The 15806-nt window shown below is 41.7% G+C and overlaps 1 protein-coding gene across 1 annotated transcript in view; it reads right to left on the bottom strand.

Moving 5' to 3' along the window:
* LOC147731106 (uncharacterized) overlaps positions 1–15806 on the bottom strand; it is a 485394-nt gene that overhangs the window by 79655 nt on the left and 389933 nt on the right. Inside the window, exons 19-22 of the mRNA XM_086956073.1 lie at positions 7835–7917; positions 7403–7493; positions 1980–2062; positions 1135–1225 (exon numbers count right to left, since the gene is read on the bottom strand). Of these exons, the coding sequence (XP_086812199.1) occupies positions 1135–1225; positions 1980–2062; positions 7403–7493; positions 7835–7917 (348 nt within the window). The remainder of the gene's footprint in view (positions 1–1134; positions 1226–1979; positions 2063–7402; positions 7494–7834; positions 7918–15806) is intronic.

Raw genomic sequence — 15806 nt, 5'->3', positions numbered from 1 at the left:
TATCTGGGCTAACATGTTCCATTTCACATTCCCCTAATCCAGGTGAGATGTGTACATATAAAGTTGGCGTAATGTATTTATGTGTTTATGTGAGTGGATGCGTCTGTTGGCCTGTGCTACTTGTGAATGGACAGTTTTGCATGGTTTCATGAATACGTCTTCATTGAAATACTCAGGAGGAGGACCCTGGCACAGAACTATATCAGCACCACACACAGACAACCTGCCTTCTGCTTGCTTTAGGAGGGCTAGGCAGTGACTATCCTACTTCCAGCACATTGCCTAAAAGGCATATGTGAGCCATATGTTCTTTGGAATCAGTGGACATGTTACAGTCATTAGTGCTGAGCTAGACGGAAATTGTCATTAACTCACAGCTCTTATGATGTCAGGAGATGCAGAGAAGAGGAAACAAAATCACAAGATAGAATAGACAATAAGGAAAAAATATCTGCTCAATTGTCGCATAAGATTTGGTTATTATTCAGAGCAAGTCTTTTAGGCAACCTGAAGAAGTACTAAATGTGTCTCATTCACTGGCTAAGCAGGACTGGCCGAATAACAGAAGATTTAAGGTTAGGGTTGAACTAAGTCATTGAGAGACATATTAAGAGTAAACATTAATCAAACTGGAATCTCTAGAACCAGTGCTGGAACTTTATGTGTGAAGTTTGAACATCCAAACACATTTGTTGAGTTAAGGAGGGAATGGAGGACATTAGAAGGGATGGAAACATGGGTTGCCTCAGTGGTGAAAGACATAGAACAATAGACAATGTAAGAAGAAACCAGTCATAGGATCAGAGAATGCAGAATGCAGTGTAAAAGTGAAGGAAAAGTCTTTGATCATATGTTATGTTAGAAAATGAAAAGGTAACTTCTTTGTAAATATCATTTTTCATTGTACAACAATAATATATTCATTCCGTTCATAATTAAACCATCTAGTGATTGAGCTTGGATAAGTATTTAAAAAGGTGGGCTCTATATAACTCTTTATGAAGTGGACCAAATTCCACACTATCATCTCTAGTCTCTATTTCCCACCAGAAGAGTAAGAGAAGAAATGGCCACTCCAGAGAGAGACCTGACCGATAGAGTGGATAAAAGGCAAGCTTTGAGGTATTCATATACCTGAGCAGGTGGCACAGCATTCTCCCGGAGGCGTGTAGGGCTCAGAACAGGACAGCTTGCATGTTATTTCTTCACAACTCACCTCACCACGCTGAGGGAGAAAAATAGTCCCCAATGAGTGCAGTGATAGGTTTTAGGAGAGAGGGAAGAGCAAGGAGATATGAAAATGAAGGTTCAGAGAGGAGGAGATTAAAGTGGCAAGCAAGAGACAGAGAGCAGGTGAAAGATAACAATGGGGAAGAAATACAATGGATAAGGGGAGTGGCTAGGAAGAATCACAAGAATATATGAAAGGGAGAAGAGATGGAATTTAGTGAAGGGTGAGAGGAGTGTTAGAAGGAGGTGATGATAGAGTAGAGAAGGAAATCAGGGGAGTATGCGAGCACAGAGAAATGGAGGACTGTAGCCATGAAAGAGAGGTGGCATCTAAAAAATAGAGCAGACACCTGCATAGTAAGGAAGAGGGACATGGTATAATGGTTAGGCAGAGCATAGGAAGGATGAACAACACTGAAACAAGAGTTGAATCCAATAAGCAGAGAGCAGTAATGGGACTATAACAAAAATGTGATGGAAAAGGAAGGAAGTTAAAATATGGTCCAGATTATAAGAGGCAAAGATGAATGTGAAATAGAAGATTTATTTTCTCGCAGCAGAACATTCAATATAATGTCATAAGGTGAGCACGAGACTATCTTTTCTCTTCATCACATCTCACCTCTCATTCCTTTCTCATGTTGCCTGCCTCTCTCCAGCCAACTGTCAATTTCTCTGCCTTCCACCCTTTCCTCCCTTCATCATGTCGCAAATTCATCCCGTTCATGGACCTTTACTGACCCACTCACCTGACAGGTGCACTGTGTGCAGGGGTCCTTCTCCATCAGGAAGGCTTGTCCATCCAGGGCCTTCCTCCCTTCGTATGTACAGTCTGCAGAGGGAGAGAGAAAAGGTCTGAGAGGCCAGAATGAGGCTACGTCTTCAACAAAGAATAGTTGGAGTTTGTGTCTGTGGTTCTGTACCGCTCTGAGTCCAGCATATTTTATTTTGAAGAGCTTGCTGACAAGGCCTAGACAAATTTCTTTCTTATCTTTCTTCTCAAACAGAAAGATTCTTCTGACCCCCATCTTTTTTCTTTGTATTGGGGTACCGAAGAAACTTCCTTGATCCCTTCTCCCATCCCCACCCCACATTTGGCACTTTCTCTTTCACCACCTTACTGCTTTCTCTGTTGCAAAAGGCAAGGTATAACACAAAGGAAATGCCATTCTAGAAAAGTACCACGAGAGACGGGTCAGTGGGCAATACAAATGCTCTGTTCATTCTACTAAGGGAACCCTGTTCTTACCTGCTCCTCAGAGTTTCTACACATACTTCCTGTATTGGTTATGTCACTTACAACATTTCAACCGTTGAACTTTAATGTTCTCTGCTGCAATTAGACTCCACAGCAGTGGGACATAAGAAGGAAATTTGAAAGCTAAATGTGGCCCTGTTCCTGAGGTGAGGGAGTAAGATCCAGGACAACAAAACAGCACAATGTGAAGTTGCCTTGGACTACAAAATCACTGTAGGAACATCCCAGCTTTTCCCCCATAATACATTTGCACCCCCAGTTCCACTTGGAAATGTTAATTACACTTGGGGAGGGCAGTGGCTTTACAATGCAACATTGCAGCAGGCAAAATGTTTTGCAGATTGGGCATGTAGATGAAAGTTTATAAATAAGTTCCCAAAGATGAGTGTTGCATATGTATGATTTAATCTTGCAGTACTCTTGGCTTACTCAATAATCTCAGGAGTACGCCTGACTTACTCCTGTATTCTCCTGTAATGCAGGACTACTAAAAGAGTAAACCACAGCACAAAATCTGTGAATGGGGTCCACTGAAGTTTTTTTTTTAAATGGAACCCGCTATAGGAAACATTGATCACAAACTAAATTAATGCTTAACAAAATTTCACCATACTTTGGTGCTGCATGGTCCTTGGCTCCATTTGGTGCCTTTTCCTTGTTTGGTATATTTTCAAAGAGCTGTTTTGAATTTACATTTAAAAATGAAATTTTTGAGTATAACTCTGTAAAGGAAGAGGACAGTTGCCAAGTGTCTGCAGCCCTATGTTAACATTACTAAAGGTGGAACTGGGTGATAGGGTTAAAGGAGTTCCTTAAAGTCATGTATTTTTAGGTTTTGTGTTGTAGCCACTATTGACACCCTTGCTAACCTTCATTTCTCTTAAACACTAGTTTAACGGTATTTCCTGTTGGTGTTTAAGGATAAAAATGATAAGTGTGTCCGGTGAATGTGTATGAATAAGAAGGACAATAGCTCCTGTAGTGTTTGCCATCGGGCATAATGCCCATACCAAGAGAAAGTGTTTTCGTCTGATGTCGTACCTCTGGTGTGTATGACATCCAAATTGATTGACGTCACAACACAGCCATGGCCTGAAAATTGACTCTTCTTTCACAGAGATTCAGGGTATGTTTACAACTTTTTCAGGTCATTATGAGGGTGTTTAAATGTGTCCACAAACAGAATGACTTTCTGCGACTGCATTTGCTACTAGCGAGCGATGTACAAGTTGAAAAACTAATTGGAGTATCTAGTGCTGTGGTCTGAAATCTAATAGATCAGAGGTCATCCATTTACCATTCGTTGTTGAGGGATTTGTTGTTAGGCTGCCTGAGAGGAATTGCCTATCAGAGGGCATGAGTCACACTTCTTTAATTTTAACCTAGATTCTCTGATGTAGACTATCCAAAATTAGTCTACTTTTGAGGAACACTTGAGGTTCTTTGTAAAGGAAAAAAAACTTTATTCAAATTAAGTTTGGGAGTGGTGTGCTAACTTCACTTTTAATAAAGAAGTTGATGAGATTATGGTCGAACCAAGACAATAGGTAGTAGTTTGAAATGAGGAGTGTGCACATCTGAGAGAAGAGCATACTGGAACTGTGATCAGTTCATAGGTGATCACGACCTGAGCGTGTACAATGTAGGGGTTATTTGCCCAGATACAAACTATAACACTTTGAGATGGCCAGCATGTACAAGGCCAGTTTTAGGGTGTTAATGGGAAAGGAAGATTGTATCTTGTGAGAAGATGATACAAGCCCAACTCACAAATACAGTCAAGTCACATAGTACCCTGACTCCAACATGGATGTTTTCTTAGCCAACATTTAGGAGTGGAGTCTCATTGAGTGTGTTAGGTTTGCATCTGCTACTTTTTGAACAGTGTGCCTCTTCTACGGCGGAGACACAAATGCATGTCTGAGTGTAATAAGAAGCAACAGGACAGCATACACTGTAATCTAGGAAAAAAGTGAGAGGACTGCAAACACCTCCACCATGGACAGAGATGACAATAAAAGACAGAGGCTAGTTTGCTGCCTTGCTTAGAACATGGCATCAGAAGTGAGTAGCCTGAGTAGTGACATTTGGCAATAATAGCAAATAGACTACCTCTTGAATTCAGATTAGCAGCAACCCGCGCTGCTAAATTCAAGGAATTATAGACTTACCCTCAAGGACATGAGAACAATGATACTTATTGATGTGTTAAGGATATCACTCAGACTTACCGCTGAATGTAGATTAGAACTGACATGTAATCCTGTGCCCATACCAACATGCAGATTTAGTCATACGTATAAGAAAGCAAACAAACGTACCACTGAAAACACTTCTCCAGTGACAAGTATTCTTGCATACAGGACAGAATGTAGATTCTCCCATACACAGAATACTTATGAGCATATTTAGGGTTTGCAGGCCACTAACCTCCTTACATCCTTTTTCCAACACCTTGGTGGTGATCCACTTAGCATATTGCAAGGCATTTCTGTTGAAAGTTCTCCTATTGAGGTGGTGGAAGCACTTTCAGCTAAAATACCTTGTATATTACCCCACTATATCACTGGAAGTCCGCCTTGCAAGGTTTCTTTGATTTTCCAAAAGCAAACATGTAAAATGAGGGTTTGTTTCTGTTACCCAAAAAACAAATGTCCTGAATGAAGTAGAAGACTGAGTCAGAGACAGGCAGGGAGTGGCCAATGCCTTTGCAACCTACTATACACACCTATATGCTCCTGCCCTCATTGCCACAGCTGAGGAGTCTTGTGAATTGCTAGCGGGCCTCCAACTCTCCAGTGTCTCAGGCTCAGATAGAACCCTCTTAGAACAGGAACTTATGGAAGCCGACAGGTTGTGCCACCTCTTATGCACATGTTCCTTGACAGTCGTAAGATGGGTATCTTGCGTAGGGATCAGAGGTTGGCCAGTATAGTGCTCATATACAAGGATGGTAAGACACCGGAAGAGTGCGTCTTCTATCAGCTGATCTCTTTACTAAACACAGAGGTCAAAATGTTTGTGAAATTGTTTGCCACTTGCCTAATACGGGTGAGTCAGACACTCATCCAGCTAGACCAGTAGGGCTTCATGCCAGGAAGGAACACCTCACTTAACCTGCTGAGATCATACTGTGTTCTAGGCCATGCCGTGTAGTTCCGAGAGAATGCCCTGGTACTATTATTTGATGCACAGTTAGCCTTCAATACGATTGAGTGGCCCTACATGTTCGAAGTCCTGAGCAAATCGGAATTTGACCCTCATTTCATAACCTGGATAAGACTCCTATACCCTGACCCCCTGGCCCAGGTGATGGTGAATGAAGGCATTTCCCCCGTTTTCCAACTCTGCTGTGGCATGAGACAAGAATGGACACTTTCGCACCTGATTTTCGGTCTTGTCTTGGAGCTCTTGGCGACTTGGATTCGAGGCGACCCCCTCATCAGGGGCTTGCAGTGGTCTACTGACTGGGAGGACAGGATCTCCCTCTATGCGGATGACATCCTCTTCTATGTTCTATGTCGCAGACCTAGTTTTTACCCTTGACAGGGGGCGATTGTATCCTTTGCCGGCTACAGAGTAAGTACCAATTGGCATCCACTGAAACCTTGCGTTATCTTCAAATATGTCATGCCTTGTCTAAGGCAAGGATCCCTCTGAATCATCCCTACTCGAAGACAGATTATTAGACAGCGATATGGCCAGGAAAGCAATCTCTGTCACTTATAAAAACTGATTGACAATTCCCCTGATACTCTGGCCCATCCATGAGAACACTGGCACAGGGATCTTGGGGCTTGGAGAAGCTGAATGGCCTGAGGCCCTAGCGTCTCTCAGAGAGGTCGCTATACATTCAAGGTTTCTTTAAGTGCAACAAAAAATTCTGCATAGAAGTTATAATAAAATGCACTACCATGGTGAAGATGAGTAGGGCAGAGACCGCTCCATGTAGCAGACAATGTGGTCAAGTGGAGAAGTTTTTCTACATAACAGGGAGCTGCCCAGTCCTTCAGTCCTTGTGGGAATCTGTGGTCACTTGTCTGAATAATGAGTTTGGGGACACGGAGAGGTATCGGCAAAGTGGTGCCTCCTGAATATTTGGGATGCAACTGACTTTACCCAAATGAAGCAGATCAAGATGACTATGGTGTTGATGGTGGCTAAATGCAACATTGCATGAATGTAGAGGGCAGAGCTGGCCCCAGGTTTGAGTGACTGGGAGTGAGATATGGATTGGTGCATGCTGGCGGGGAGAGTGGTCTATGAAGGTAGGGGCTGTCCGAATAAATGGGCCAAAGTCTGGGGAAAATGGAATGCCTACCGTGGTGATATATGTGCTGCCATTGTAAGTGCCAATCATAATGTTCTTTACCTTGGGGGTCCAAAGTTGGCGGTTACCTAATGAAACGTTTGTTTGGGACAGAAGGGTCCTGGATGCTGTACTCCTATGTTCGTTTTGATGCCAAACTGTGTACTGTGTATTCTCTCTTGTTCTTTTGTTTATCTCCATACAATAAAGAGATCTTTACAAAAAAATGTCCCCTATGGGCAGTGAATTTTCTCCCTACAGATTGGGCATTTTTTTAAATTTCTTATTGATGACCTCCAAGGCCAGCTGCATGGCAGACCCAGACAGGAAAATTCTGTGTCTAATAGCCCACCCAAAATATGGCAGGCCTTATGGCATAATATAGCTGGTGGTGAATGGCTTTAGCAATCAGCCACAGCCCTGTTGTAGTCACTAAAGATTTCTGACAGCAGATTCTTTGCAGAAGTCCTGACAATACCTAAATTGACCGCCTACACCTAAATACAGGGAAGAAGTAGCATTTATAAGGCAGATGTAAATTGCTTCATATTTCAAAAGACAGCTTATAGGCTTACATATAAAATAGGGGCAACAGTGACACTTACCTCTGCATACAGGACAGCACTCGCCCTCTGCATGGAATGGATACGTGCAGCTGACTGTGCACTCAAGGGGTGAACATGCTACAGAGCCGAACTGCAGCAAAAAGACAGGAGAAGGGAAGAAGGTTAATTCTACTGCTAACTTAGAAAAACCTACATTTCGCACTGTGGGATAAATCTAATACTTTTCTCCAAATATCCATAGTGGTTATCACAGGGAAGAAACTGATGACATCGCCCAGCACATTTAATGCTCTTATCTTGAAGAAGGCCAACCATTAAAAGATGGCCCAATCATAAAAACAGCAGTCAACCAAAGGGAAAATATATAACTACAATTCTCAATAGATGCCAGGCTCTCTTTAAGTGTAAGGCTTGCAATGCTATAATTTGCTTCAACCTCCAGGAAGAGACAGCATGACAATGCCTACTTACCAGGCAGATGCAGGTCAAGCAGGGGTCGAAGGGTGATGGAAAGCTCTCATTGTTCTGAACAACTGTGCGACCATAAGAGCAGCCTGAGAAAAGACAAGAAAGAAGGGGATCCATACTGTTCCAGTGCAGGTCAACTATCATAATATACGAAGCCCAAACCCATGGCCCAAACTAAAACAATACGTAGCTCAGTCACTATTGGAGAATAAGGGACAAGATTTAGGGAATAGACCTGATATGTTCTGGTCACAGTCTGAAGACTTAACAGTACCAGACCCAAACAATAAATACTGCTATTGTGCAATCTATCTCTCTAAGTAAGTGCTGGCAGTAGATGGACTCATCAATTGACCGCCTCGTTCCAAATATCAATATCAAGAGATACTTTATTTCGGCATAATAAGGCAATAAAAGCACAAATAAAACATATGAAAATACAGTGCAATAAATACAGTTTTTTCAACATTAAAATTAAGCATACACATTAAGATATTTGATCGATAAAAAATTGTAAGATATAATAAATATCCTAAAACAAATACAAGTATCTCAATCATTCTATACAAAATCAAGTATTAAAAAGGCGAAATCTCGGGTCATAGTGGGGAAGTAGGGTGAGTTAGTTGGACTTGCTCTTTCTTTAAAACTGCTTGGCATACACACCACATTGAAAACAGATAGTGGGACACTGAATATGCAATAGGCATACTACTATCATATTTTAGGATCCTAAAAGCCTGTGAACAATGGGAAGTTCCAAGATTCCTACATAGCTGTCGTAACCAGTGATCTCTTACTTCCTTATATGCTGGACAAAAAAAACAGTACATGAAGGTCAGTCTCCGTACATTTATTGCAGGTCGGTCAATCTTTTGTGGAGCTGCCCCCCCACTTATAAGTGACGGCACGTAAGGGAAGTACACCATGTCTGACCTGCAAATAAAGTTTTTTCGCAAGAGAAAACTGTATATCGTCCATGATAGGTTCTAAGCTATATTGCAGTTTAACTTATAGGAAAGATGTTGTAAGTGTACCTGTCCTTGGACCCCTCAGTAGTAGGTTACAATTATGATCCTCGAAATTCTTTATCAAAACCTTCCTAGGTGTTAACGGACACCTAGCTTCGGCACTGTCCCATAAATCTCCCATTCCAATGGATATCAAGGAATTCTTGATGTGAGTAAGCCAAGATATTTTAATGGCTCCATTAAGGTTTACCACTTCCCTCAGTTCCTCTCTATACATAGATAGTTCTGGGGTGCTCCATAAGCGGCGCCAGTATAGCAGGGGTCTGAGGGCAACCTCCAGTGCAATTGGGCTAACTCCAAGATCCATTCGGAGTGGGGTAAGTGGTGTGCTATTGGGAAGTACCAAAAGTTGTCTGAGGAAGAAGTTCTTGATCTTAGCAAGTTGTTCAGATGACCGATGACCCCATATTTCTGCCCCTTATAAGGCAGCTCCTCTGGCTTGTGCCTTATATATTTCCAGCATCGGCCCGGCATCTTATTAACACACTTCCTTTGCTGTTTTGCTAGCCCCCCTTATGTTTGAGCCAGTTTACAACAAACCTTCTTAATTTGAACACCCCACTCCATTTTCTCATTTAGAGACATTCCCAAGTATACACATACTGGGACTTTCTCTAAAAATTCCCCATATAATTGGGGATTGGGTCATTTTGAGTGCCCTGCATTGAAAGCCATATATTTGGTTTTCTGAGTGTTAATTTTCAGGCCCCTATTCATGCAAAATGAGTGGAAGATGTCCAAAGCCCTTTGTATGCCCATCTGTGACCTCGACAGCAGGAGGGTATCATCTACGAACATCAAGGCAGGTATCTTGCGGCCCGCTAACTTAGGAGCATCTATATCCCCTCCTGCTGTCAGGGCCCCCACTAAGCCATTGATAAAAATACAAAAAAGTTTCGGAGCCAGAAGGCACACCTCTCTCTATAGGTATGCGATCAGTTAGCTCTCCATGCTTCCCAAATCTGATTTGGGCGAAGTTATGTTCATGCAATCTTTTCAGAATGTGGCATAAGTATGGGGGCACTCTCAAATCTAATAGAATAACCCATAATTTCTCCCAGGGAACTAAATTGAAAGCCGAATTTAAGTCCACAAAGATCATATAGAGGCTGCAACTCTCCAGGATTACTGTTTTCCAGAACAATAATTGCAACCTGAAAACTTGGTTGATTGTGGACATGTTTGCTCTAAAACCTGCCAGGTAGGTATTCCACAGATGCAATGCCCTTGTGCCAGTGAGGAAGCACCTGCCACTTATATATGCTTGAATGTCAATTAACTAAACTTGAATCATTTGCAGTCATTGATAGTGCAGACTGGTGATCATTCACTTTTTTATTAATATGTAGTGGGCATGGATCTGCAAATGTAGTGATTGTGCACACACATTTTGTCCACACAGGTTTAACCTAGTGAATGACAAACTGAATCTTGAGGTGTATGTGAATTCCGTATAATTAAGCATGACATGGAAATCTATATATGATTTTGCCTATGGACTGACAGTGACTTATCACAATGCAGGGTTTGACATTAGTTCTATAGAGTGTGCAAAATGTGAAAAGATAATTTCTTTGTTAAACATTGGATCCGATCTCAAACTTCCAAGATACTTTATATAATAGAATCAGGTGTGAGTGATGGTGCTATGTTACCGTGTCAGTGCAACACCTCTTGCTACAGTACCAGGTAATGAACTTGTATGCAAATTTCATCCTGGCTGGTAAACATCAGAAGAGAGACACATCTTTAAGAAGTCTCATAATCTCTATAAACACAAATGTAAATGATAGTGGTTAAAGCTTTCTGAGTCCACTTCAATCAAACAGTTGCTATTATTGTGAAACAAGCCCATTTCACGATTCTGAAAACATATTGGTGAATAATCTATATGCTTGCCTGGTTATGGCCAAATGGCGGGCATTATTAAGGGAGTTAGTACAAATTTTGCAGAGGTAATTCACAATATATATATATATATATATATCATGAAAGCCAATTGATTTAGACTTGAGATTTCAATTGCAACCTAACTCCGCAGGGGTGTATGGTTAGGAACATATGAATGGTTGAATGTTTTATGGAGGACCCCTTATGCTGTTATTTCAATGCAAAATAAAAAATAAAGAGGTAAGCAATGTTTATGTAATTTGTTTGTTGTGATCAAGAGGGCTTAAAATGACAGAGTATTGACTGATGTCCCTTTCTTTCAAATGCATCATTGTGTCAAAGAGATGCAGTTCTAGGTTATACATTTGTTACAATGGCCCTATTGCAGTGCTGCAGAGAAGTTATTTGTTCCCTGCTCCGCAGCGATGACTAGCAAGAAGTAGTCAGGTGGTAAATTTATATAAACCAATTAGGGAAAGTTCGGAGCAGTAAGAACTTTTGCTTCTTTTAGACAAAATACTAACGCAATTAAGACAATGACTCCATCAATTCTTTCTTTATTCGTCCTTCAGAAGACAGGTCATAAAAGATATACCATATTAAAAACATCAGATAAAAAATCATACACGTCTCAACAATACAAAACTCATTTTCCATTTAAAAAGAGTATAACAGCAAGCACATACTGTAATTTTTCACGGAACAAAAGTGACAATGCAAAGCGATTGGGTTCATAAGTAGCAGCAGATATTATCTAATAGTGCAAAAGACAACAGCAGCCATCAATAGCAGCAAATAAATAACCAATAATAAATGAATAATAAAAATCAATCCTATAGAGGAGTTAGCAGCAGTGGTGGACATTTTAGCAGCAAAACAGATACAATCCATACCGGAGAATGGTAAAGTGCATTGGAATTCAAACAGCATGCTTCTTCTCTTTGCTAAAATACACTTCAAAAAGCTCCCAACAGCAAAGCAAACCCCATGGTTATTGAGTTGCTGCAGAAAATACAAAGCCACATTGCACTTGGAAAATTTGTGTCTGCGCAAAAGAGGTATTACAAATTTCCTGGTAAATGGAAGATAAAACTGACAAAAAAAGACAAAATTGTTTGACTCGAATGTTCATCACAAGGGCAGACAGTAATAGATTCCGAAGAATACTGACCCAAGGGAAAGTATACCAACCACCGAAACGACCCCATCCTGAATCTAGTCGACGAATTCCTTTTGTGCACATTATTTACATATAGTAAATATGGGGCAATATAGGGAGGTACATGTATTAGGCATTAATCCCTGACAGTGGGGTTGGCTACTTCGTACAGTTCCCTAGAAGATGCTTTATGTTTTCAAAAGCCCACCAAAACCCTCTGTTGATCCCTTTAGCCACTTAGATCTGGGTGCTCAAACGAAGAGGAGTAACCAAGTTCGGTAAGGCAGGTTTTAATGTATTGGAGCCAGGGGATACAAAGATCATGAGTACAGCTTAAACAGTCTCTAATAATTGCCCGATTAAAATCAGCCTCTTCATTTGTCCAGATAGAACACCAGGTAGCTAGAGGTGCAGCCGTTATGGTATCTTGGACATACTCCAGACCTAGCTCCAAATGGAGGGGAAAATGCGACGAGGAAGGGGGAAGTCCTAAAACTCTATAGCAAAACCTATTCTCCAGCTGCATAGCAAAAACGTCCCTGCAACCCCAGATCCCCATACCATATGTTAAAATCGGAATACATTTCTGCTTCTAAATCTCTAAAATTGGGCCTGAGGGCTTTTTACCTGGGAACTTAGCAAGTGAATAAGTAATGCCAACTGGGTATTTGAATCTTATTATGCTATTATTTATGGCGGTATGCCATGTACAGCCTTCATCGAAATCCAGGCCTAAGTACGGGAAGCAACTAACCCTTTCCAGCTTTTTACTCACTATATTCAGACTGCAGGACTTAGTATTTTTGGGGCCGCAAATCATGACAAAAGTTTTCTTATAGTTTGGCTCCGCCCCAAGTCCTTCATAAAGTTGGCATAGCTGGAAATGTTTTTTTTAGGCCGATCACAGTCCTTGCCGTAAGGACTGCTTCACCCGCATAAAAAAGTGCTGGCACAGCTTTTTTCTCAACTTGTGGCACTACAGCGCAACCGTAACTAGAGTTTTCTCCAAATCGTTCGTATAAAGGAGAAATAAGATTGGGGCGAGAACACATCCTTGAGACACACCACGCTTAATGCTAAACTGTTCTGAGCATTCGCCATCATTACCATACCTCACTCAGGCAGAAAGATCGTGATGGAGAAGCCTCAGAAAGGAGACCAGACCTGCATCAACACCCATGTTTACTAAAATGTCCCACAGCTTACTGCGTGAGACATAGTCAAAAGAGCTGGTCAAAACCATAAATGCTAGATGAGTAGAGGTGCCCTTCACATATTTATATTTAGCCAGGATGAGGTGCAGATTAAGGCACTGTTCGATCATACCTAGGCCCTTCCTAAACCCGTACTGAGTTAGAGCTAGGATATGGTTAGTATTTATCTAGACCAGGAGGCGGACTAGCACAACTCTCCCAATTACTTTGGCCGAGGAGTCCAAAAGAGATACTGGTCGATAACATCTGGGATCGTGCACATCACCTTTTTTGAAAACAGGCACTATCACAGATGTACGCCAGGATTTTGGAACACCCTCGCTGCAAACTGAATTAAATGCAGCGGTAAGTACCGGGGACCAGAATGCTGGGTCTTCCTTAAACAAATCCAGATGAATTCCATCTGGACTCTGTGCCTTCTTTTCCTTTACTGTTGACAATTGCTTTCCAGACTTCCCCTTCATAAAAAACAAGAATCTGGCATGTTAAATCCAACAATGGTGGGGCATCCTTTACAGCAAAGTCAGCGGAGTAAAGGCCAGCATAATGAGTCACCCAAGACTCAGGAGGTATGTGGACAGTTACTTTGTCGGCTGGTAGGGTGGGTGATAGAACTGACCTTACAGCCTTCCAAAAGGCCTGAGGATATTTTGAGAGACAAGAGCCAACCACTAAGTCCCACTTCTCCTCCTTCAATGCTAGCTGTCTTTCATTCTTATGTGGCAAGCTTATACATCTTCCTGCCTTCCCTGATCATAGTTTGATCTCTGGGATTTTGTTTTACAGCCCTGTGTAGTGTATTATTAGCCTCTCTACAAGGGTTGTCAAACGAGGAGTGAACCCAATTACCGGACTGGGAAATAGGTTTAGAAAATAGATGTTTAACTTTATCTATCAGGGTTGCAAACCCTGGGAAAATGCGAGACGGCATGCATGGGAAATAATTGCAACTAAACACCAGTACAGAACTAATCGGGATTACCTGTGACATAATACTATTCATGTTTGCTGTGCACCAAACCACCCTACGCCCAGCATCTTTAGAGGATAGTGCCAGGGTGGATACAGGCCTAGGCTTCTGTTCCCTATAAGGAAACACTATCTTGGCAGAGATAGGATTGTGATCACTATATGGCTCAATAAGTACCTCACAGTCATTAATCAGAGAAAACATACTCCAGGAGACAAATACGTAGTCAGCAGTGCTTTCTGTGCCACGTCCAGTAAAGGTGGGAATATAGTGGTTAGTCAATTTGGGCGCCTTATTTACAATACCTCTTTCTAATAGGAGGGTAAATAGAACCCGTCCCCTCACGTCCATCACATTATGCGACTGGCTCAAAGGTGGTCGGGAAGAGAGGTAATGAGAGCCCCAGTTTGGCAATAAAGTCCCCCGCCACCAACAACTTAAAAGGACGATCGCTCGGGCCTCTCTCTCTGCGAGCATATCAATCAGCCCAAAAAGCCCTTGGAAATTACCTTTAGATGTAAAATTATTATTATAAAAATTTACCAGGTACAGCTTAAAGGTTTTTTCCAGGAAAGACAGAAAGCCTGCGCCTCCCCCTGCTCCTGTGAGAACTGAACAATCATGCCAGCAATTTCCACTATAAACCAGGCAGACAAGCCCCCTTAGTTCTGCCTGATATAGAAGGAATAGCAAGCAGGCTAAAACACATAGATCCATCACATACAATATCTTTACACTCCCATGTTTTTTGCATAAAATCTATATCATAGGTCATAATAAAAGACCAACAAAAAACTATGGTAGGGGGGACCAGGGGGAAGTTTAAAGACCAAGCTCTGGATACTCTCCCCAACGAAACATGTAAACAACAATGGTACCAGAGGGTCTCAAGAAATGTGCCCAGAGGAAAAGAAAAGCCAACCCATCCCTGACCTCTAAAGAGATGCGTCACAGAGGGCTCTCAACAGGATAAGGAAAATACCCATCAGTCACCAAATGGATCCGCCCTTCATCATTTGGGATTTTATCCGTACCACCCGTCTGAGAAGATCGGTGCCACATTCAGAGGTCAACCCGGTGGTAAGGGGGTTCCTCAACAAATACCGGCAATGACAGTGTGGTATGCCTCTCGATGTTATGAGTGGCCAAAAAATGGGACTGGGGTGTGCAGTGTTAGAAAGTGTGTGGAAGTGAAGAAACCAAGAAAGGGGTGTATTAAAATTGGTTCAGAAAGAGCACAAAACAAACTTTATTCTCTGTGTGCCTAACATACCAATATTAAAAATATAACCTAGGGCTGTCTGATTATGTGGACCGCCTTAGGTAGACGTGGTCGACTAGTTTCTGCAAATAAGGGACTACTGCGGCCTTGCATTCATCAGGACCAGAAATATGAATAAAACTACTGCACCATGTGGAATGAGTGAAGTGAAAAATGACACCAGGAAGACAAATAGCAAGTGCATATGGTCACCTGATTGCTCCGGGTGCCCTTACAGTCTGTGTTGATCACTAAAAGAAGAGAAGAAGGTCAGGTATAGCGATCACTATCCTGTGGGCTGTACAGAAAGTCCATTTCATGTAAATTAGACAAAACATCACACTCAGGGTATTGATGTACAGATACTCAGAATGAGTATGGTCTGATGTTACTACATCTGGAAAGAAAATTCATAAGCCAAATGGTATTTCGTGCTTACCTAGATCTGTA

Source organism: Lissotriton vulgaris, chromosome 2_1, assembly GCF_964263255.1.
Source record: "Lissotriton vulgaris chromosome 2_1, aLisVul1.2, whole genome shotgun sequence".
Taxonomy (NCBI): domain Eukaryota; kingdom Metazoa; phylum Chordata; class Amphibia; order Caudata; family Salamandridae; genus Lissotriton; species Lissotriton vulgaris.
Note: the sequence above shows the minus strand (reverse complement) of the source record. Positions and strands in the feature narration are given on the sequence as shown.